Raw genomic sequence first — 21,324 nt, 5'->3', positions numbered from 1 at the left:
TTTCAAAATGTAATAGCAAAAATCAATTAAAATAAAATAGTATGGTCGCAAATTTCACTTTAACAATTTTTTCTAAATATTATGTAGATTATATTGATTAAAAATGTTAAAAACAATATTATACAATATATAAATAATTCAAAATTTTAATAAATCAAAATAATTATTTATAAAATTTTATAAAATTCTAAATATATAAATATAATTTTTAAAATGTCAAAATAATAAATATAAAAATTGAAAATTTTATAAAATGAAAACATATTTAAATTTTAGAACATTGCAAAAAAAAACACTTTAAATTTTCAAAAATATATATTCTAGAAATTTCGTAATAAAATTTAATTTTAAAAAAATATAAATCTAAAAATTCAAAATAATAATTCAAAAAATAGAAAAATAGAAAAAAAAAATTAGCTAAAGAAATATAAAGTCCATAAATTGAAAAGGTTTAATTTAAAACTTGAAACATTAAAAAAATCAAAATGTATAAATTTTAGAATTTTTAATAATTTTTAACAATTACAATAAAATATAATTTTAAAAAATTTTGAAATTTTGAAAAGATTAAAAATTCAAAAGAAATATCGATCAACATCGATTAATAGCCAGTCAACACTAATTAACAACCAGTCAAAGTCAATATTTTTTTAAAAATATTTAACTTTTAATATTCTTTTTCTATTTTTGATTTTTTAATCTAAATTTAAATATATATATTTTTAATTTGTTTGGTAAAAAGTGATAAAGGAGTTCATTTTGGTCATGGTGCTAAGAAATGGAATTCTAGAATGGTGCCATATATATCTGCAAAACGTAAGGGTATTCATATTACAAATTTGACTAGAACTGCTCGTTTTTTATTAGAAGCTTGTGATTTAGTTTTTGATGTAGCAAGTAAGGGAAAACAATTCTTAATTGTTGGTACCAAAAATAAAGCCGCTAATTCGGTGGCAATAAGGGCTCGGTGCCATTAAGTAAATAAAAATGGCTCGGTGGTATGTTAACAAATTGGCCCACTACGAAAATGAGGCTTCATAAGTTCAAGGACTTGAGAACAAAACAAAAGATGGGGGGACTCAATTGTCTTCTGAAAAGAGATGCAACTATGTTGAAGAGACAATTATCTCGCTTGCAAACATATTTGGGCGGGATTAAATATATGATGAGATTGCCTAATATTGTAATCATTGTTGATCAACAAGAAGAATATACGACTCTTCGAGAATTTATCACTTTGGGAATTCCAACAATTTGTTTAATCGATACAAATAGTGATCCTAATCTCGTAGATATTTTGATTCCAACAAATGATGACGCTACAACTTCAATTCGATTAATTCTTAACAAATTAGCAGTTGCAATTTGTGAGGGTTGTTCTAACTATATATGAAATCCTTTATTAATAATAAGATAAATAAATTATTTTTTAGAACTACATATATCTATGGAATCAGTTACTATATCCTAAATAACAAAGGGTATGGAGTTCCCTTACGAACAAGTAAAAAACATTGTTCTTCTACTAGCATAACTTGTAGCATTTTAAGAGGTGGTTCACTGAACACCTTCACTCCTAGTTGGCCGTCGAGAGCTATAGCAGCCATCCTATCAACTATCCGATTGCTTTCTCTGTAGACATGTAAAATCCTAACTTCCCAAGCTCGTTTTATAAGTTTAAAGATAGATCTCAACACTGCATAAATTGGCATTTTTGTTATTCTTTATTGTATAGTAAGCGTACGACTAGTGTATTATCAGTTTCCCATATCACTTTCCTTATCCAAGGTCCCAAGCATGTCGTAATCCCTCATGCACCCCCCATAACTCCACATCAAGAATTGAGCATGAGCCAATATCTGGGGTGAAGTTAGATATTTACTTGCTTTGATTGTCTCACTGAATTTTATCAATTTTTTTTAATTTTAATAAATTTGAATGCCATGTGGCACATTTTAATTGGTATCATGTGTCAATCAATCTTTTTAAAATTTTTATAAAAATTGAACTGAATTGAATAACAAAATAATAAATTTAGTATCAAGATGAGATGAAACAAAAATTAAATACCGAAATGAAAAACCATATATAGTTCAAGGGCGAAAGGGAGCATTAAGCCTAACTAGAAGATCAAAATTTAAAACCAACGAATGTTAATCAACCAAAAAGCCCCAAACCCTAATATGGAGCTAATAGACGGACACTCAAGCCCAATAACATAAAACCCTAATTTGAAGGGATTAGGGTTTTGTTATTTGGTCGTCGGAGTCTATAAAACGGCTTTCTACTTCATTTCTCCTCAAATCAGATCTAATCGGCGGATTGCCTATCAGGTGAAAATCTACTTTAGGCCTATTATTGTTTTTAATTTCTGCATTTCTCTTAATTTTTCATAGTTGTCCTGAGCTAGGCTTTCGACATTTTTTACTTCCAGTCGGAATTTTTTAGGGTTTGCAGTTTGCAATTGACAACGAAAATTGTCTCTGTTGGTGGTTTAAATCTTTTAATTAATTAATTTTTTTGTTGAAGCCTATATGGAGTCCTGAGCTGAAGAGAATTTTTAGTTTTTCGGCTATTTAAATACCATTCTTATATTTTCCCTTTTCTTCCATCGATAGATTCTTTTCATGTTTGCCTCTGAGGATGATTGAAAACATAACTTTCGTTCTTCCGAGAAATTCCATGCGGAAAATTGCTGGAGACCTGAACTGAGGAGGCTTCATTTTTCTCCTGTTATTGTATAAATTAGCTTGTATATATATGTGTGTGCATACGGATCTGTGCGTGTCAACATTTAGTTATTGTCCGTGACATTTTTGGGATTAGGAGTTGAAGGTTTCTGTCACTCTGATGATGTTTTTCGTTCTCCTGATCTAATATATGCTGAAAATTTATGGAGACCTGAACTGAAAGAGTTTCAGAAGATTTTTCACTGTGATGTTGTGTGATTCAGTGGTTTATGTTGTATCTTTGCAAAGCTAGATTCCGTTATTTTTTCACTAACTCTTCATTCTTCTGAAGCATCCATGTCGGACACTTCAGACTCTAAGCAGTTTTTCAGAAATAACACTTCGTTTTTGTTTTGACTGGGCAATTTATAATTAAGCTATAGTAATTTTTTTCCATTTGGGCAATTTTTGTGTGCATGGTTATAAAATTTATTTCTACAATGTTTTGGATGAGTTCACTATTCATTTGGTATGTAAGCATTGAAAATTATTCCTGTTTCACGCGGCAGTACCATTTTCAAGCGAATTGAGAGTTTCTGAGTTTTTTTTTGTTTTCTAATGGTTTTTGCTTGAATTATGCAGATCTTAGTTTTGATTTTAGTAGGAGATAGTGCTGAACTTCCATAGTTGAAAATGAGGTACTAATTTTTTTATACTTTTTCTTCATGTTCTGTTTCATTTCTTGCATGATAGACTAACCCTTCCATTTGTTTGCTTCTTCTTTTGCAGTCGACCAATGGAGGAAGATGTAAGTTATCATAAATGCTATCTTTTTGTTCTTTCATATGTTTTCAGCTAAAATGCACGTGTTTGCTTATATTCATGTCTTGTTTGTTTATTTTCCCACAGACAGTCAAGAACGAGGAAGAGGAATTTAACACTGGGCCACTGTCTGTTCTGATGATGAGTGTGAAAAATAACACCCAGGTAATGTGATCATCTTTTTGATTCCCCAGCAATGGCTCACCTACTTGTTAGTGAGAATGTGGTTATGTAGAAACTGAATTCGATTTTTATTAATGCAGGTTCTCATCAACTGCCGGAACAACAAAAAACTTCTAGGCCGAGTGAGAGCCTTTGATCGTCACTGCAACATGGTTCTTGAAAATGTCAGGGAGATGTGGACTGAGGTTTGTTTCTTTTCATTTTCTTTTGTATGAATTTTCTTTACAGTTAATTGAAAAGGTACTAATTATTTCTTGATTCGGTATATAGGTGCCAAAAACTGGTAAAGGCAAGAAGAAGGCCTTTCCTGTTAACAAAGACAGATTCATCAGTAAGATGTTCCTTAGGGGGGATTCTGTTATAATTGTTCTTAGAAATCCCAAGTAGAGTATCACACTTGGTAGTGTCAGCTTTGAAACTTCCTGACAAAAATTCGAACTTTGCCCAAGTTTCCGAATTTTTCCTATCTGCATCCGCTTTCATTCAAAGCCTTCAACCTGAACCCCAACACTGCTTTGAGTTACTGAAGCTACTGTATGGAATATTCTTATGGTTGTAAATGACAAATTCTAGTGAACCTGATTGGGGCCCTTTTGACACGTGAATTGTTATGAGATAATTTGTGAATGAATAGCTGAGATCGAGAGATGATCTATGAAATGATTGGTTTGAAGTTCACAGCAAAAATCCAATCTAATGCCCAAGTTTTAGTTTGATTTTCGACGGTGTTAGAATATGCATGTAAGTGGCATTATTATACGTTACTTAAGACATGAGTGTTGAATATATATCTTAAATGGAAATTTGGAATACATGTGAAGAAATTTTTGCAATAATGGTTGATTGTGAATTTGTGATCATATCTAGGATGTCTATTATCATAATTAATGTGTTCTCATTTCTAGTTTATATGCTTGAACAACAGTATAGTTCTGTAAAATTTTCCAAAGTACATTTATATGGTTCATTATTCTGTAGAAAAACATTCTCCCAAAGAAGCTTTTCTCATGCACCATCATCATCTTTCTCCGCTGAATTATCGGTCTCGATGTTCCATCCATTGGTGGTTGATATGATCAGAAGCCAATGGAGATTTCATCATCCTCTGCAATTTGATAGCATATTGCTTGCTTCGGCCATCCGCTGGTTATTTGCTTTTGGTTGCGAGAAAGATAACAATTGCTGCTGACTTATCTCCGTTCCTTGAAGATGATCTTTCAATCGAAGCAGCTTATTGTCTGCAATCTTATTGCTGCTGACTTATTGTACTGCCTAAGTTTAACCATTTCCTGCGTAAGTGTAATTTTATCAGTCTTCAAATTCTCAACTTCCAACCATAGCTCAAAATTTTCATTGTTTTGCTGCTCGGATCCCTGGGAGTATTTCCGTCTAGCAATGTTCTTTAGCAAGTCCTTTCGACCTTTGATAAATCTGTCGTTTGCGAATTCCCAACGATCCGTATCGACTTTTCTAAAACCCTGGGAGAACATTTGAAGGGTTACTAATGTCTCATGGAATGGTTAATAGAAGAGTGTGACAGATCTGAAGGGTTATTTTTTCCATCAACCGAGCATTGAATAATAATGACAGAAACAGGAAAGCAACGGAAACGATAACTAGCTGGAAAAAAAGCCAAAAAGTTATCAAAGCATTTGCTACAAAAATAGTAAATGCATCATATCAGAAACTCCGCAACCTCGGAGCAGTTCTTTACAAACATAGAGTAAAGCCAAAAACATCTATAAATTTTCACTCAAAAATATGAATTTCCATTTACTTAGAATTTAACATTCATTCATCAAATTCAAATATTGTAGACACTAGATGAGTTTTATCTCCAGCCCAGTATGGCCATTGAATACATAAACGTCTCATACCAAAAGGACAAACATCCATCACTGCATCTTGAACACCACGACCAAGCTCTCCCAAGCAAGAAACCCAACCCAACTAATCAAAACCAACAAAACCAAAGCCCAATTCATAAAGATGATAAAGAATTACTTCAACCCCTAGACCCCCGGCCGAGTACTCTAAAATCCAAAATCCAAACACACGAATTGGTATGCCTTATGATAGCAATTTAAAGCCACACGGAACCATATAAGCACTATATATTATGTCAGCTTTCACTCTAGTTCTTTAAAAAACACTTCTAAAAAACCTTAAAAGCATAGAGTAGAACAAGAAACTGTAGAATCCACATTCACCAATTTTTATATGCTTATTTGGCTTCTAGACGTGTAATATTGGTTATGTAAGCAATTTTTTTATTATAAAAAAACATGCTACCTAATCCAATTTAATGTAAATTCTATGATAGTATTATTAATTGAATTTAAATTATCAAATTTTAAAAGTTGATAGATGAAGAGTGTGTTTGGCTAAGTAGAAAAGTGAAAAAAAGAGATCTGAAAAGTGGAGAAAAAAAAATTTAAATACAAGTAGTGAACAAAAGTGAGAGGAAAATAATAAGAAAAATGATCATTTTACATAATACATAAAAACTAAACATTCTAATTTGGAATGATAAGAAGAGAGGAAAATAAATAAGAAAGATGATCATTTTACATAGTATTAATTTTTCCATTTTATTTTTGAAGAGGCAAAGATATTTAAGTGTTGTTTCGTAATTGATGTCTATACAGTTGGTGCAATGTAAGCTGTCATACGCATGTAATGACCAATGCAAGAATCTGGACCAACGCTATGACCCGTTTTATGATTTTAGATTGGGAATGAAAACTCGAATCGTTAAATGAATTTCGAATCGATTCGTTTTGAATGAGTAGATTTTTTATTATAAAAAGTGGACATGGAGTGAGATAAGGTGGATTTTTTTAAAACAATGAGTATGGAGCGTTTATGGTAATTGTTTGCTTCGCTTCGCCCTATTCCACTATATAAAATTATCATTTTATTCTTGTTTATATAATTATTGGAAGGGTAGAAGTATAATATGTTATAGAAAAGTCTCATATGTTTTATGTTTAAATATTTATTTGCATTTAAATAGGTTAAAAATTAAAGATAAATAGCAAAAAGTAAATTAAAATAGTGCGGGATGAGGCGGGAATGGTGCATCCAACATCCATGGGGTGATAGTGTTATTCAATATTATACATCTATAATGGAGTGGGACAAATGATGAAGCAGAACATACCAACTACGGAGCGATGATGAATTTAGTAACATCCGTCCCACTCCTCTCCGCTCCATCGCCATTAGTAAATGAAATAATAAAAACACCATTTTCATTTTCCTAAAAAACAAATACTATCTCCATTATATATATTATATATGTTTATAATCAAATTTAACTAAAATTATTAATTTTACTATTAAATAGTAATTTTTGTCACTCCAATCAAAATTACAAAGATATTATTCGAAGCTCGATTCTTAGATAAGATTTTCTTTTTCCATTTTAGTTGGTAATCTATGAAAAGAAATTAAAATTACAACATATTGAATATTTATTTTTAAAAATATTTAAAATTATTGAAAAATCAATTTATCACTTTATTAATAAACAATGAGCGGAAGTATTTGACAGAGAGTATATTGAGCTTAGGTTCAGCCAGGATTGAACTTAGTTAAGAATATTGAAAAAACTCAAATTATTGTTCGACTAGTCTCGATTTTATCCATAAAGAAGTTTATAGCAAACTAGGATGTAATTTTAGCGACAAACTCATCCATGTTCTTGTCCGAACTTCCACCATGATCGGCTGCCTTTATAGCCAAATTCTTCCACTTGATTGAATTCTTCTTAATCTCATTGCCCCTTTCGCCTCCCATTATTACTTCATTTATGCACTGTTTTATTGTCTCTCTTCTCACAATACCTTTCTCATCAACCAAAGCTCTAACCCCAACCCCCCAAACATCTTCAACATGCTTTGCATTAGTGGCTTGGTCTGCCCATTGCGGCATTGCCACCATTGGAATCCCTAAACCCAATGCCTCAAGCACCGAATTATAGCCACAATGGCTCACAAAACAACCTACAGACCCGTGTTTTAGGACCTCCAATTGAGGGCACCATCGAACAATCAAACCCTTTTCTCGAGTCATGTGCTTGAAATTATCGGGTAGCTTGGGCTCTTCCGGTTCTCTCACAACCCATAAAAAGTAGGCATTGGTTCCTATTAAGCCCCAAGCTATCTCAGCCATTTGTTCAACTCCAACCTCAGCGAAGCTCCCAAATGAGACATAGACCACCGAGCCATTTGGTTTAGTGTTTAGCCATCTCATGCATGCGCTAGTGTTTGGATGTAAGAGTTGTAGACCATAATCTTTGTTGTATTTTAGCCTTTTGTCCAAATACATGGATGGAATGGTTGGTCCAATTGTCCCAAGTTTCCAAATTTTTGACATCCAATCTACAACCTAATATAACATAGCCCACAAAGAAAGAAAAAAAAACAAAATTTATTAATGTAGGTCAGGTCAGGTTTTCAAGAAGTAAGATTTTAACAACAAAAGTTGATATATAAATTTGTCTTAAATTATACCCATATTAAAATGTCACATACAATTTTAACTAATTATTCTAGCATTTCATATTTGTTAAGTTATTATCTAACATTAAATATATACTCATTATTATCATCAATTGGTCCTTAACTAAGTATGAATAGTTACTAATAAGGTTGCATTTGTTTTATTGAAAGCAACCTCAGAAATAAAGAAATAAATTGTTTTTTTTTAAATTGATATTTTCTAGTGTTTGGATGATTTTGCATAATATATTCCCTATTGTTTGATTATTTCTTTTAAGATCATTTTCTAAAAATTGTTCTTAGTAAAACAAATACAACATAAATACATTTGTTACAAAATTTTACAGTAACCTTTCCTTTTGACAAATAAAATTTATTTTATAATAAGATAATATTTTGTAATAATTAATATAATATATAAATTTAATAATAAACAATACTTAATTAAAATTTAATTTAAATTACATATATTATGTGAGTGCGGAAAGTAACACATTAGAGTTGGAAGAGATAAATAAAGCAAAGTATGATTTGAATAAGCACTCATGCATATATAATTAAAATACTCATATTTTATACTATAAACATTTATTATTAAATATTTATAAATTATAATATATATTTCTTATTGAAATATTAATATAAATATTGTTCATGTTAAGAATATTATTTAAAGTTATTATTGTTAAACTTGTTATTAAAATAAAATTCTAATATTAAATAAATTATTAAAACAATAAATTATATTAATAATTTATTATATTATTGAATATGAATAACTAAATATATATGTTTAATAATATTGCATATTATAATATTTTATATTAATCTTTAAATATTTTTTAAAAAATAAAATAAAAATGATAATAATATAATAATATCAAGTTTAATTTAAATTAATTTTTATATAAAAATAAAATTAAGAATTGCTTTAAAAAAATGATATAAGTTTTTCAAAAGATAAGTTAATCTACGAAAAAAAAGGACTAATTTTCACTTGATCTGCAATTTTTCATGAAACAAACAAAATATATAATTGGACCGACATTGTAATATGTACCTCTTTCTCCAGTTCGTAAAAAGTGTTAACAAGAACCCAATCAGCTTCATCAATGTTGGAGAACTGGTTGACGATGGTATCGAACCACGCAGGGTAAGATCCATGATGATAAATCAACGACGGTAGCTCCCAAACTTTAAGCTCCGGCAACCCTGGAAGCCAAACACTAGATCCTTCCGCTGGCACCTTCAGCAATCCCCGACTCACATGGTAATGTATGCTATTAACAGCACAAGACTGAGTCAAAAACACCGCCGCTCGTATCCCCAACTGCTTCGCAACATCCAGCGCCCATGCCATGAATCCGTCGTAGATGACGGCATGGACAGGACTACCAGTATCCCCCAGTTCTTTTATCAAGCTTGCCAAGCTTTGTGAACCAACGGATTTAAAAGTGGAGAGGTAAATATCAGGGGACTTCGCCTGAGCAAACCCACCTTCGTCGAAGCCATCGGATATTGTCCGGAAACTGGTAGAGGCGATTGGGTGGTCGGAATAAATGGATTTGGAGATGAAAACAGTGGTTACCAATGTGGTTTTAAGGCCTTTGGAAGCTAAGCGTGAGGCGAACTGAAGCATTGGGTTGATATGGCCTTGGCCTGGAAATGGGAGGACTAGGACATGAGTTCCGTTGGCCATAGTCTCATCTGTTGCCTTGGAGCTTCACTTTCACTCTCTCTTAAGCTGTATGCTTGAAAGGATCTGATGCCATTAATGTAAAAATTGATATCCGGGATCAGATTTCTTTTGCCATTCTTGCACCTTTGAAATGTAATGTTTTTCCTTTTTTGAGTGTGCATTTTCTTCTAATAATTTTATTCCTTTTGTAGTTTTGTGCCATATAGTTATTTCTCATTTGTCCCATTCATCTTATTGTCTTGCTTTTTCGTCCACATTTTCTTGTTCTTTCTCGTCATAAATGAATACGTCCAAATAGCGTTTCTAGAATCCAAGCCAAATTTATCAAAAAAACATACAGTCATAAATGAAAATAAAGTTTTAATCATTTCAAAATATTAATAATATCGTTGAAAGTAGAATCCAAATGTATCACATTTGTTACATTGTTAATACAAAGATCATGAACAATTTGAAAAACATATTCCAAAGTCACGTTATTTTGGTTCGATAGTATGTTATTATCAACTTGATAAACTCTTAGAAAAACTTATTGGAATTCTAGTAAAAGAACACATGCTTACACTTTTGTGATTTTTTTTGTAGAAGTCGAAAATAATGGTACTGAATTGGATTACAACACATAAGTTGAGGTGGTGTCTAAAATATTGTCTAAGGACTTTGCAGACTTTAAGGTTGCTTATAGCTTATGAAACATGCATCTTAGCCTTACATTACTCATGAAAGAGTTGTAAACTTATGAGTTAATGTTGAATGGTAGACAACCAGTTCAGATTAAAGTAGAAGTTAACTTAGCAATCGATACAACCTTAAAAGGGAAGAAAAATCAAGCTAAGAGAAAGAAAGCGACTAAAACTTCAGTTTCACTTAAAGCAGATAGTAAGAAAGGGAAGTCAAAATGCTTCTTTAAGAGTAAGAAATGACACTTTATTATTGAAACTTGTTTAGTGGGAAATTTAAAAGACAATTGGATCATTGTTTTAGAGTCACTAATCATATTTGTATTTTTTTTGTAGGGGTTCAAGGAAATGAGAAGTCTACATGACACGAACCTCCCTTTGCAAACTAGTGATGGAAACTTTGTGACACTTGAAGCAATGAGAGAAGTAAATCTTTATTTTGATAGTTTTAGGAAAATTATTTTGGAAGATATTTTTTATGTTCCTAATTTTAGGAGAAATTTAATTTTGTTATATCTCTACCTCAACTTAGACCCAATTGGACCTTTTATTGGGCCACTCAAGGCCTAATGGAGTAAGAACCCTCACTTAGTTATAAATACCCAAAGGTAATCAACATTGTAGGGAGACTCTCCATTCTCAACCATAATACCCTACCATTTCTACCAGAGTCCCTCGACCTTTCTGGCTCTTAGTGTAATGCCCCAAAAATTTGAATATTTGATTTGTTAAACTTTGTTGAAATTAAGTATTTGCTTTAGTGGTTAAAAACCTTGGATGTGTGTTTGAGGTTATGGGTTCAAGTATCATTTTTGGGAAAATTCAGTTATTTTTGTTTGAGGTTATGGGTTCAAGTATCATTTTTGGGAAAATTCAGTTATTTCTGTTCCTAGCCCAATATCGATTTATTTGGTTTAAATACTATTTTCGCTCAACTTGTAATAGAATGAGCCTGTTGGTTTAGTGGTAAGGTGTTAGCTTACCTTGTGGTTCTATGTTCAAGTGTCATGGGGATAGATCTTTTATCTCGCGATCCGTGCGGCCTTAGGCGATCCTTTCGCTCCAAACTCGCCTAAGTTAGCCTTTACACCCAAAAGTGAGGATTCCTTTAGAATTCCTCCAAGGCACCAGTTTGTATAGTGGAAGCGATTGTGCCAAAAGAAACTATAAATGAACAACAGAAAGCCAAAGAAAGAATGCACACAAAGTGTTTGAGTAAATGCTCAAAGAATCCTATTACTCTTAAGAATTTCGCATGCAATGGATGAGATACAAATGAGGGGGAGGCTCTCTATTTATAGTTGAGCTCCCTCAAAACCGACGGTCAAGATCAAAATTACATCGGCAGACAAGATTAGCCTATCCCTTGATTTTAGGGATTTACAAGATTACATCATATCAAATCAGATCTACAAGATATGATTTCCCTACTTACTAAAAATAGCCTAAGTTGCCATATTTTCATTATCGGGCCAACCAGGCTTCAATCTGACAGGCTTCTCCAACAGTTCTATGAATCGGGCCAGTTCTCATGGGTTAAACGTTCCCCATCTAATCGATAGACCTCCATGGGGCGCATCTTGTGCCATGGTCATGGGTTTTGCACTTTGGCCCGTGACATTCTCCACCACCCATTCTTGGAATGCCCTTATTGCGACTTTTGAATGACACTGACTTGATTCACCTTGGAACTTTCTCATTGCCTTGGCTTATTCCCTACTTGTCTTACGATCGGGTTGTCCCTTCCTTCGGAACCTTTGCCTCGGCTTCCTTCGCCTCTTAACTTGAACCGTTGCACTCATTGGTACATCATGTTGGCAAGAAGTCTCCACTCTAACTTGCCCCAATTTTGACTTGTTCCCATTAGAATCCCCTGGATTCTCACATCTTGGCTTCATACCACCCACAGTCCCTCGGCCTCCTTGCTTAAGAACTTTGAAAGGGCCCCTATGACCTTGCCAAGTCAACAAGTCAGAATTCAAAACACTATCAGAATGTTTGCAATGTACCTTACTCGAAACATTTACTCATTTCGATTACTTTTGCATTGCTTATTTCCCCTAGAAGTCCAGTACACAATCCACATTCCCCAAAGGTGATGGCTCTATAGTCAACTCTACATGTCTTATATCAGTCTCATGCTCCACAATCCACCTTCCACGTAGCATTCCGTTTTATCGAGTTAATGTTTCTCCCATACGAAACATCTTTGACTAGTTGGATTTAAGACAACACCTTGGTCCCAACCTTCATATCCCGATGCACTGGCACAACAATCTTTGATAATGAACTAGTGGCAATATGAATTTGATCGGCCCATGGAAACAGAATTGTCTAAATCTTGTCAAGGAAGTTTAAGGCAAGTACATAATCGTAATCATCTAATTGGATTACCTCAAAGTCTTCTTTGCCCTTCCATTCACCGATTTGTAGCTCCACATTACGAACTACTCCCACAGTTGGGGCCTCCTCGGAATTTACTGTCTTGATCTTGTTATTTGATTTCTTAATTGACAGATCAAGCTTCTTCATAGCCTTTTCTGATATAAACAAGTCCGATGCTTCGTACCAATAAGAGCACTCCGCTTCTAACCCGCAATGTTGATGTCCACAAACATCAACCCTTCTTCACCATTCATTTTCTTAAGAATGAGCACCATTGAATTGAACCTCGATGTCTTTCCCTCAATAGGCTTCGCCTATTCCTTTGGCTCATCTTTCTTTTTGATCACCGAAATCATCGATTTCTTCAGACATTTTCGCGCCATGTGTGGTCCTTGACAAAGGAAGCATTTTATCCTTTTCCCCTTGTCCCTTGGGTTGTTGGATCCCTACTTCGCATCTCGTGGTTTCCCATTGCCACTTGTGCTATCGGTACTGTTGCCATCATTGCTATGTCCCTCTCCATCTTTCTCATGGTTTCTCTCACTATTGCCCTTTCCATTGGGCTTAGACGACTCGAACTTGTCTTTTGTTGGACCAAGCTCAACAAAGGACTTTGCTTCAGCCATGGCTATAGTAAGTTCAGTGATTCATTGCCTACATAACTCATGCTTTACCCACGGCTTTAACCCATCCTCGAACCAATAAAACACTTCTTTCTCGCTCAAGTCGGAGATTTGAAGCATCAACTCACTAAATACCCGAACATACTCCCAAACAGTGCCTTATTGTGTGAAATGATGTAACTTAGCTCGAGCATCTTTTTTGACATACTGTGGGTAAAACTGCTTCTTCAACTTTCTTTGGAACTCCTCCCAAGTCCCAATTACGTCCCCATCATGTTTCTCATCCGTGGACCTACGATAAAAGAGAGTCATATCAGTAAAATAGATTAAAGCAGTGTTTACTTTAATGGCATCATCCTCATGCCCATTGCTCGGAAGTATTACTCTATTTCTCACAAGAAGTTATCCACATCCCTTGTGGACCTTGCAGCCTTGAACTTCTCCAGTTTGGAACATCCATTGTTTGTTGCTTCGGTCTTGAAAACAACATCCCATTACTCAAAGCAGCTTTGTAAATCGTGAGCTCCCCCTTGAGCTCTTCAATTTCCTTCTTCATGGCTAAAACCATATCCTCGAGATTCTCATTTCTCTCTACCAGCTTTTATGTAGTGGAATTGACTAATGTATTCATCTTTTACGCATTAGCACCGAGAGAATCCAATACAAAATCTCTACGTTGCCCTTCCATTGAGTCAAACCCATCTATGCGTCTCTCGACCAACTTAAGCATCTCCTTCATGTTCCCTACGGACTCCTTAAGATTAACCACTTGATTTTCCAAAGCTATCAGCATGTCCCTCGAGTGACTTGCTTTTCTGGCCCTCCCACAGGTCTGTATTGGCTCATTCTAATCAACAACTTCTTTCGACATCCCAATAGTGCCTTCGAACTAATAACTTTGATACCACTTGTCATGGGACTAGATCTTTCGTCTCGCGATCCTTACGGCCTTAGGCGATCCGTTCGTTCCAAAATCGCCTAAGTCAGCCTTTACACCCAAAAGTGATGATTCCTTTAGAATTTCTCCAAGGCACCAATTTGTATAGCAGAAGCGATTGTGCTAAAAAAACTACAAATGAACAACAAAAAGCCAAAGAAAGAATGCACACAAAGTGTTTGAGTAAATGCTCAAAGCATTCTATTACTCTTAAGAATTCTGCATACAATGGATGAGATACAAATGAGAGGGAGACTCTTTATTTATAGTTGAGCTCCCCCAAATCAACGGTCAAGATCAAATTACATCGACGGATGAGATTAGACTATTCATTAATTTTAGGGATTTACAAGATTACATCATATCAAATCAAATCTACAAGATATGATTCCCCTACTTACTAAAAATAGCCTAAGTTGCCATATCTTCATTATCGGGCCAACTAGGCTTCAATCTGATAGGCTTCTCCAACAGTTCTTTAAATTAGGTCAGTTCTTATGGGCTAAATGTTCCCCATCTAATCAATAGACCTCCATGGGGTGCAGCTTGTGCCATGGTCACGGGCTTTGCACTTTGGCCCGTGACACAAGTCCTTGTAAGCACAAGCAAAAATATTTTTGTTATAACCCAGTCTGTGTTGTTTTGTAGAGTTGAATTCTGAGGGAATTTGGGTGGTTATTAGAAAATCTAATCAATGGGATAATATAGTTATTTTATTTTCAAAAAAATAGATATTTTCTCAAAAAATTCTTCCTGTAACACCCCTAACTCGTATTCGACACCAGAATAGGGTTACGGATCATTAACGAGGTTTACAAATCAAACGGATAAAAATTTCAAACATTTCATATCATATTAATAAACATATTGAAACCAAGTCAAAACATACATATTGTCTCTTATACGAGCCCTCGAGACCCTAAATATGTATTAGAAACAAGTGGGACTAAATCAAAAACTCAGAGAATTTTTCAGAAAACATTGAAAATTTTCAACACTATAAGGGTCACACGGTCAAGAGACACGCTTGTGTCCCCGTGTCTTAGGCCGTGTGGGCATTTGAAGTAGGGATACACGACTGTGTCCCAGCCTGTGTCCGTGCCGGTGTAACTCACTGACTTGGTCACACGCCTATGTGCTAGGCTGTGTACCCTTCGAAATAACCTCATACGCCCGTGTACCAGGCCGTGTGCTAGGCCGTGTAACAGCCTGACTTGTAACCCTTTGAAAGTTACAGGGGACAAAACGGCTAAGTCACACACCCGTATCTCTGTCCATGTGGACGAAATTAAGCCATTTTACAAGCCATTTTTCTCACCCAATTTGACATGTACCTACACACAACATTGCACATACTTACAAGCCATAACAAGGCATCCAAATCAAGCATAAACAAGTCATTTACATATGGTATAAATTCAAAAAACCAATATGCCCTTAGACACCTCAAATGACTATATGCAAATATGTATAATCATGTGCTCATTTTGGTCAAAATGATCAACAAACTTCCAACTAGATTTGTATCAAATCATACCATTTAGTTTACTTACCAAAACTTCTCAATACGAAATATGCCATCCCAAACTAGCACCAAATCACCATATAAGTCATGTATAATATAGTACCAAATCACCACAAATTCATCATATCACAAAACACATTTAACTATCATTTTACCTTTCATTATTCAATCACAAAACAAGCCACACATCAACCATGTTAATGCTACTTATATACATACCAAAATATGTCGAAACACAAGCCATATCAGATGACCATATTCACAACAAAACATATAGGCCAACATTAGCCAAAATACCTATACATTGCATTATAACCAAAATTAAACAACTGAATGTACCAAAAGAGCAGATGGATAGTATGATATAGCTTTGACAAGCTTCCAACCCGTACGAGCTTACGGTTCACTATAAAACATGGAAAATAACACTGAGTAATCATTTAAGCTTAGTGAGTTCGTATAACATAGAATTTAACTTACCATTTAATCTATAATAGGTAAGTAAACAAGCATATCCCAATACAATTTGGCCAAATGCCTAAGCACATATACACCAACCATGTTGGCCATGTAATTACATATATAAGCCAATAAACATGGATGAATACATCAATTGATCAAGTTCCAAATACATGTATCAACCAATTCAAGTTTCCATATACCATGTAACAATATTTCCATATAATTCATGAGTATACCTGTAATAGTTCGTATCGAACTCTTATAATTTCATACCAGAACATTTCCCGTTAAACCGTTTAGTATACCATTGGATACTCGAGATGGCTCACACATGGTGTGCTAGCTCAGATAACTGTAATCTGTCAATTCATGTACATATATGCTCATACGAGTTATGAATCGGTATGCTCACTCGAGCTGTAAATCGGTATGCTCTCATGAGCTATAAATCGCTATGCTTACACGAGCTGTGGGTCGAAACATAGCTACAAGATGCTGCTCACACGAGATGTGGAGTATCCACAATACATGCAGGACTTCAACCATCGGTAGGACGTTTAGGACCAGCACTCAAATCATGTAAACCCTAATGACATGTTATTTGTATCCTACGGATTCTTAAGGTTCAAACAGGACTCGATATTTGTCGAAATTCATTGAATATGCAACCATGTATATTTATAAAAATTCAAAATTCAAAAATAATTTAATATAAAACATATAAACACAATTTAATCACACGAACTTACCTCGACAAATATACGTAGATACTAAGGCTATTAATCCAAGACTTTCTCTTTGCCCCGATCTAAAGTCATGCAAGGTCTGTCTTGATTTATATGGATAAATTTACTCAATTTAATATATAATTCATTCAATTTAGCCCAAAATCATATTTTGAAAAATTATCATTTTACCCTTATACTTTTAATTTCTATATAATTTAATCCCTAGCTTATAAAAAAGGAAATTCATGAAATTCCACCACAACCCACTATAGTCGAATATCAATTAGGTCCCTAACAAGCCTTATATTTCATTTATTTCACAATTTTACCATGTAAAAATTTCTAATTTTCAATTTAATCCCTATTTAATAATTTTATCAAAATTCTCTTTACAAAAGTTGTTTATCTAATAACAACCATCCATTTTCTACCACCAAACATGAAAAATCATGTATATTCAACAATGGCAAAACCCTAACAGTTTAATAGTTTCACAAATTAGTCCTCGGGTTAGCTAGATTAAGTTACAACAATCTTAAAAACATAGAAATTATTAAAAACGGGTCAAAAATCCATGCCACACAAGCTAGGAAATGTTTGCTAAAAGTAAAAGCTCTCCAATGGCTTTTCTTGCCCTAAAATTCAGTTGAAGGAGATGAATGCATGAAGGAAATTTGTTTTCTTTAATTTTAACCTTTATTTACCTATTTACTAATTTAACCTATAAAATTAATCAAAATTTCAATAATGTCAAACCATGCTCATCCACTAACACCATTAATTGTCTATTTACCATATAAGGGCTCAAAATTTAAAGTTCCATAGCTATTTAATACCTTTAGCTATTAGGACTCAACTTTTGCACTTTACGTGATTTAGTTCTTTTTATCAAATTGAGCATGTAAACGATAAAATTTCTTAATGAAATTTTTATACGGTACTACTATCATGCTATAGGTAATAAAATAATAAAATAAAATTTTTGACTTTAGATTTGTGGTCCTAAAACCATTGTTTCGATTTCATTAAAAACGGACTGTTACACATCCATTTTGTTCCCTTTTCTTCTCTTTTTATTTTTTGTTCTCTTTCCTCTTCTTTTCTGTTGAATGTATGTGTGGATTCTAGGGTTTTGTTTTGTGTGGACGTAATTTTGGTTGTAGGTAAGATTAAATTATGATTTGGGTTTCATTTGATGTTATTTCGTGGAGGTCAAAGAAGGTTGTGATTTAATGGTGAGTTGTTTAATTAACTACTTTTTTATGTTATTAGGAGAAAACCGAGAAGTGTTCAGTGATCCACCGTCTGACATCTATTTTTCATGTTTGCCCTATTTTATTACAATTTTTTTTAATTTAGTCATCATTTAATCATGAACCTGTTTTAGAGCTTTCGTAAGCTAGATTGAGACCTAAACTAGGTTGTTAATCATGATTTGCATAAATTATGAATTGATAAATTGATTGTTAAATTGGAATTGCATGTGATGATCTCTGTCTATTGAAGTGACATCCTGATAACTCTTGAAAAGCGTTATATTTAAAGCCTCTAGATGGAATTAATTGTTTGAAATTAAGAGAATACATTTTTATTTTTAGGATAATTTTAGAATATTTCATAACAAAGCTTAGATTGCGCTACATTGGCCATTATTTGTTACTTTTATGACTTGGGGAGAAAAGGTGTGGTTTTGTGTGAATACAGTGTAGGAAGAGCAAGAAGATGAATAGGAAAAATAAGGGAAGTGAAACATTGTTGTGGTAATTGGCAAGATTGATTGCCAACAAAATTGCCATAGCGATTCCGAGAAAATGACTCAACACTCTGTCCATTTCACTCTCAACCAACTGGACGTGTACTAGAAAAACCAACCTAAAAAGAGGAATGAAAAATGTGTACTGAGGTGGGATGGATTTACCCGAATAAAAGAAGGAGAAAGAAGAAGAAAAAAGAGGAGGAGACTTTGTGTGAGAAAGAGACTGGTGACAGCAATCCACTCTCTACATAGAGAAAAACACCATTAGAGAATTTCAGAAAAAGAAAGGGTAGCAGCTATAGAGAGCAGAATATAGACATGAAGTAGGGGAAGAGACATCTATCATGGATTCACGAACAATCGGGAGATAAAAGAGAAGTTGGAATGTAGCGAGAAATCCTGCAGTTCTGCCTTAAGTTTTCCTAATTTCTGTGATTCAAACTTCTTTAAATATTGATGAGTCATTTAAATTCGGTGTTTAGTTTTCCACCCATGAACTAAATCTTTTATGGGTTGGAGTTATTTGGGTGGATGTTTATCATCTTTAATGTTCATGATTTGAATTTGCCTATATCAATGTTTCATTCGATTTATGCTTATTTTAAATACATGCACGTAAGCTCTAAACATAACTGATTGTATGTTGTGTTCATAGATGTATTTTTAATTCTGAAAAGGTTAAATATACTGGATCTAGAATCGTATGATGCAAGCGAATATTCAACAGAATACTCGTAGCACTCTAGACATAGATGTTGTGAATTGTGTAGAAAAGATCGTTAATTGCAATTATTAATCCACAGTTCTGTAAACATACAGTAACTTAGCTTTCTAGCTTAAATCTAACTATCGAAAGAGGCAGATTATAGTAGTAATTCTTTGAGCAGTTGATTAGATAATATTTTTCCATGACATTATTTTGATATGAGCATTTCACATGAATAATTCCAGCCTTGTTAATTCAACAACAGAATTACTCTTGCTTTTCTCTGTAATTTGCCACTACATTTTATTTGCCATATCAGTTTGCTGTTTTTAGCATTAAATTACATTAATTCATTATACCAACTTCTTATTCAGTTAAAAAGTATTTCCTGCTATTTAGCATAGTTAATAGGATTATAATAACTTAATCAATTTCTTACCAATTTTCGATCCATATGGAGATGATACTTACTTATCACTTTATTACTTGAATGACGTGTACTCTTGCACAATTGCATTATTTTTTTACACATAACAAGTTTTTGGCGCCATTTTCGGGGATTGGCAACATTGGTGAAAATTTGTTTTTTATTATTATTTTTGTTAGAACAGTTAATTGGTATTTTTTTGATTTTTCAAGTTTTGTACTAGTGCATGAGAAGAAGTATTCAAGAGGATATAGAATATTGCTTTGATCCTGAGATTGAAAGGACATTAAGGCGAAGAAGGAAAGTGTTAAGAGAAATGGAGAGGATTATAAAAGATCCAATCAGAAACGATCAGGTACTCTAGAATGAAAGGAATACTGATATTCCACAAATCCTAAATGAAAGAGATATACCCATCAGAGAACATGTAATGCCTACTTTGGGTGATCTAAGTCCAGGAATTGTTAGGCCACATATTCAAGCTCAACACTTTGAATTAAAACCAGTAATGTTTCAGATGCTGCAAACAGTAGGGCAGTTTAGTGGTTTACCAACTGAAGATCCCAGATTGAACTTGAGACATTTTCTTGAGGTCAGTGATTCATTCAAGTAGTAGCGTGTTCCTAAAGATGCCCTTAGAGTAAAATTATTCCCTTATTCATTGCAAGATCGTACCAGATCATGGTTGAATGCATTACCATCAGGTACGGTGGCATCTTGGAATGAACTGTGTCAGAGATTTTTGCTTAGGTACAATCCTCCCAACATGAATGCCAAGCTGAGGAATGACATTACATCGTTTAGACTATTTGAAGATGAGGCATTATACGAGGCATAGGAGCGTTTCAAGGAATTAATTAAAAAATGTCCAATGCATGGTTTTCAGCATTGGACACAAATGGAGATGTTCTACAATGGATTAAATACTCATACGCGAATGATGGTGGATGCATCTGCTAAGAAGACATTACTTAACAAATCTTACAATGAAGCATATGAAATTCTGGAAAGAATAGCAAATAATGATTATTAGTACTCCACTACTAGAGTTGGCACTAGTAGAAGAGTTGTTGGAGCAATGGAACTTGATGCAATTACATCATTAACAGCTCAGGTATCATATTTAAAAAATATGACTAAAACTCTAAAAAGACCTTCTACAGTGCAAGAGGTGAAGGTTGCAGAACTAGTATATGTATACTATGAAGAAGATCATG

The 21,324-nt window shown here is 33.7% G+C and overlaps 2 protein-coding genes, 1 non-coding gene and 2 pseudogenes across 4 annotated transcripts; 3 read left to right on the top strand and 2 right to left on the bottom strand.

Moving 5' to 3' along the window:
- The first annotated feature begins 2,100 nt into the window (after positions 1-2,100).
- Positions 2,101-4,390, top strand: LOC107903911 (small nuclear ribonucleoprotein Sm D2). 2 transcript variants are annotated; one of them, XM_041092929.1, is made up of 7 exons: positions 2,189-2,333; positions 2,619-2,738; positions 3,312-3,367; positions 3,459-3,477; positions 3,579-3,656; positions 3,755-3,859; positions 3,945-4,390. In XM_041092929.1, exons 3-7 carry the CDS (start codon positions 3,363-3,365, stop codon positions 4,059-4,061), a joined length of 324 nt encoding a protein of 107 aa, XP_040948863.1. In that variant the 5' UTR covers positions 2,189-2,333; positions 2,619-2,738; positions 3,312-3,362; the 3' UTR covers positions 4,062-4,390. The 2 variants fall into 2 exon arrangements, with proteins under 2 accessions (XP_016685604.1, XP_040948863.1); XM_016830115.2 differs by lacking the exon at positions 2,619-2,738 and having other exon boundaries at positions 2,101-2,333.
- On the top strand, positions 2,634-2,718 carry LOC121218044 (uncharacterized; annotated as a pseudogene).
- Positions 2,844-2,917, top strand: LOC121218045 (uncharacterized; annotated as a pseudogene).
- A 2,783-nt stretch (positions 4,391-7,173) lies between the features above and the next one.
- On the bottom strand, positions 7,174-10,068 carry LOC107903912 (UDP-glycosyltransferase 74G1). The gene is made up of 2 exons (XM_016830116.2): positions 9,240-10,068; positions 7,174-8,066 (listed from the first exon to the last, which is right to left on the bottom strand). Exons 1-2 carry the CDS (start codon positions 9,876-9,878, stop codon positions 7,344-7,346), a joined length of 1,362 nt encoding a protein of 453 aa, XP_016685605.2. The 5' UTR covers positions 9,879-10,068; the 3' UTR covers positions 7,174-7,343.
- A 10,814-nt stretch (positions 10,069-20,882) lies between these two features.
- Positions 20,883-20,989, bottom strand: LOC121218080 (small nucleolar RNA R71). The gene has a single exon (XR_005914344.1). It is a non-coding gene; the product is annotated as a small nucleolar RNA R71 (small nucleolar RNA).
- Between the last annotated feature and the right edge of the window lie 335 nt (positions 20,990-21,324).

The sequence above is a fragment of the Gossypium hirsutum genome, chromosome D05, assembly GCF_007990345.1.
Source record: "Gossypium hirsutum isolate 1008001.06 chromosome D05, Gossypium_hirsutum_v2.1, whole genome shotgun sequence".
Lineage (NCBI taxonomy): Eukaryota > Viridiplantae > Streptophyta > Magnoliopsida > Malvales > Malvaceae > Gossypium > Gossypium hirsutum.
Note: the sequence above shows the minus strand (reverse complement) of the source record. Positions and strands in the feature narration are given on the sequence as shown.